Genomic DNA, 1,979 nt, shown 5'->3' with positions numbered 1-1,979 from the left:
CACCTTAACACACAGACACACACACACACACACACACANGAGACACACNCTTAACACATAGACACACACACACACACAGACACACCTTAACACAAAGACACACACACACACACACACACACACACACACAGACACACACCTTAACACACAGACACACACACACACACAGAGACACACCTTAACACACAGACACACCTTAACACACAGACACACACACACACAGAGACACACCTTAACACACAGACACACACACACACACACAGAGACACCTTAACACACAGACACACACACACACACACACACACACACAGAGAGACACCTTAACAGTTTCATAGTTGATGAGGGAGTCGACGGCCTTATTCCCGGCTTCCTGATCCGCCCTATTCATCTGGATCCGGAACTTCGTGCGCCAGGAGGTGACGGAGAAGGTGTAGGCCGTGTAGACGCCGATGCAAGCCAGGGACACCAGGGCGTATTCCACGCCACATTTGTAGTACTGGGTGGATGAATTGGTGGGTAGGTGGATGGATGGATTGGTGGGTGAATTGGTGGGTAGGTGGATGAATGGTTTGGTGTATGGATTGGTGGGTGAGAAGATGGATTGGTGAGTGGATGGATTTGTAGATGGATTGGTGGGTGGATGGATGGTGGATGGATGGATGAGTGAATCGGTGGACGGATTGATGGGTGAATGGAATGGTGGGTAAATGGATTGGTGGGTAAATAGATGGGTAGATGGATGTGTGGATGGATTTTTGCATGGATTGGTGGATGAATTGGTGGGTGGATGGATGGATGGATGGAGAAATTGGTGGATAGATGAGTGGATTGGTGGGTGGATTGGTGGATAAATGAGTAAATAGATAGATGGATGAAGAAGAGAATTGTTGATTGTACAAATGAATGAAAATGTATAATAAATGAATGGATGAATTAATGGATAAATTAATAGACGGATGAATAATGAACGAATGAATGAATGAATAAACTAAAAAATGAATTAATGATTGAAGGAACACAGGAGTGAATTAATGATTGATTAAAAGAACGAATGAAAAAAAAGATGAACGAATAAATGGACGAATAAATGATTAATCGATTATACGAATGAATGAAAGAACAGATAGAAGAATAAAGATATAAAAACCCCACATCCACCCACCTACCAAGACACCTGTGACCAGCCCCACCTCGAAGATGGTGGGGACGATGTTGAAGACGATGGCGCTCAGGATGAAGTTCAAACCGCGCGTTCCCCTGTCTATCGCCTGCCGAAATGGCGGGAAATTGAAAAGTGGCGGAAAATTGAAAAGTGGCGGGAAATTGAAAAGTGGCGGAAATTAAAACATGCTACATCGTTATCATCACCTATCTCCACCATTTTTTATCACCATCATCAACTACAATAACAGACAACATTATCATCATCATCATTTTCAACATCAACAACAACAACACTGTCATCATCATCATCATTTCCAACAACAACATCATCATCAACAACAACATCATCATCATCATCATCATTAACAACATTATCATCATCATAATTTTCAACAACAAAAACAACATCATCATTATTACCATCATCATTAACAACAATGATTGTATCAAATATCATCATCAACCATAACATCATCATCATCATCAAAACTACCTTAGATAGGGCACCGGTTTGCCTGGAAAGATGGAAAGAAAGATCAAGTGAGTGTAGGTGGAGGAATACCTAGAGGTAAAGATGATGATGATAACAGAAACGGATAAACATCTAAAATGTGATCAATCAACCATCCAACCAACCAACCAATTAACCAACCAGCCAGCCAACCATCCAACCAACCATCCAACCAACCAACCAACCAGCCAACCAACCATCCAACCATCCAACCAACCAACCAACCAACCAACCAACCATCTAACCTACCAACCAACCAACCAGCCAACCATCTAACCTACCAACCAACCAACCAGCCAACCAA

General features: G+C 42.4%; 1 protein-coding gene across 1 annotated transcript in view; it reads right to left on the bottom strand.

Annotated features, from left to right (window-relative positions):
• Positions 1-380: 380 nt before the first annotated feature.
• Positions 381-1,979, bottom strand: part of HELRODRAFT_182986 (hypothetical protein) — a gene marked incomplete at both ends in the record, with an annotated part of 3,175 nt that continues 1,576 nt past the window's right edge. The window contains 2 exons of the mRNA XM_009033704.1: positions 381-496; positions 1,163-1,268. Of these exons, the coding sequence (XP_009031952.1) occupies positions 381-496; positions 1,163-1,268 (222 nt within the window). The remainder of the gene's footprint in view (positions 497-1,162; positions 1,269-1,979) is intronic.

This window comes from Helobdella robusta (genome assembly GCF_000326865.2).
Source record: "Helobdella robusta unplaced genomic scaffold HELROscaffold_96, whole genome shotgun sequence".
Lineage (NCBI taxonomy): Eukaryota > Metazoa > Annelida > Clitellata > Rhynchobdellida > Glossiphoniidae > Helobdella > Helobdella robusta.
The sequence above is the reverse complement of the archived record's forward strand: the minus strand, read 5'-3'. Positions and strand labels throughout refer to the sequence as shown.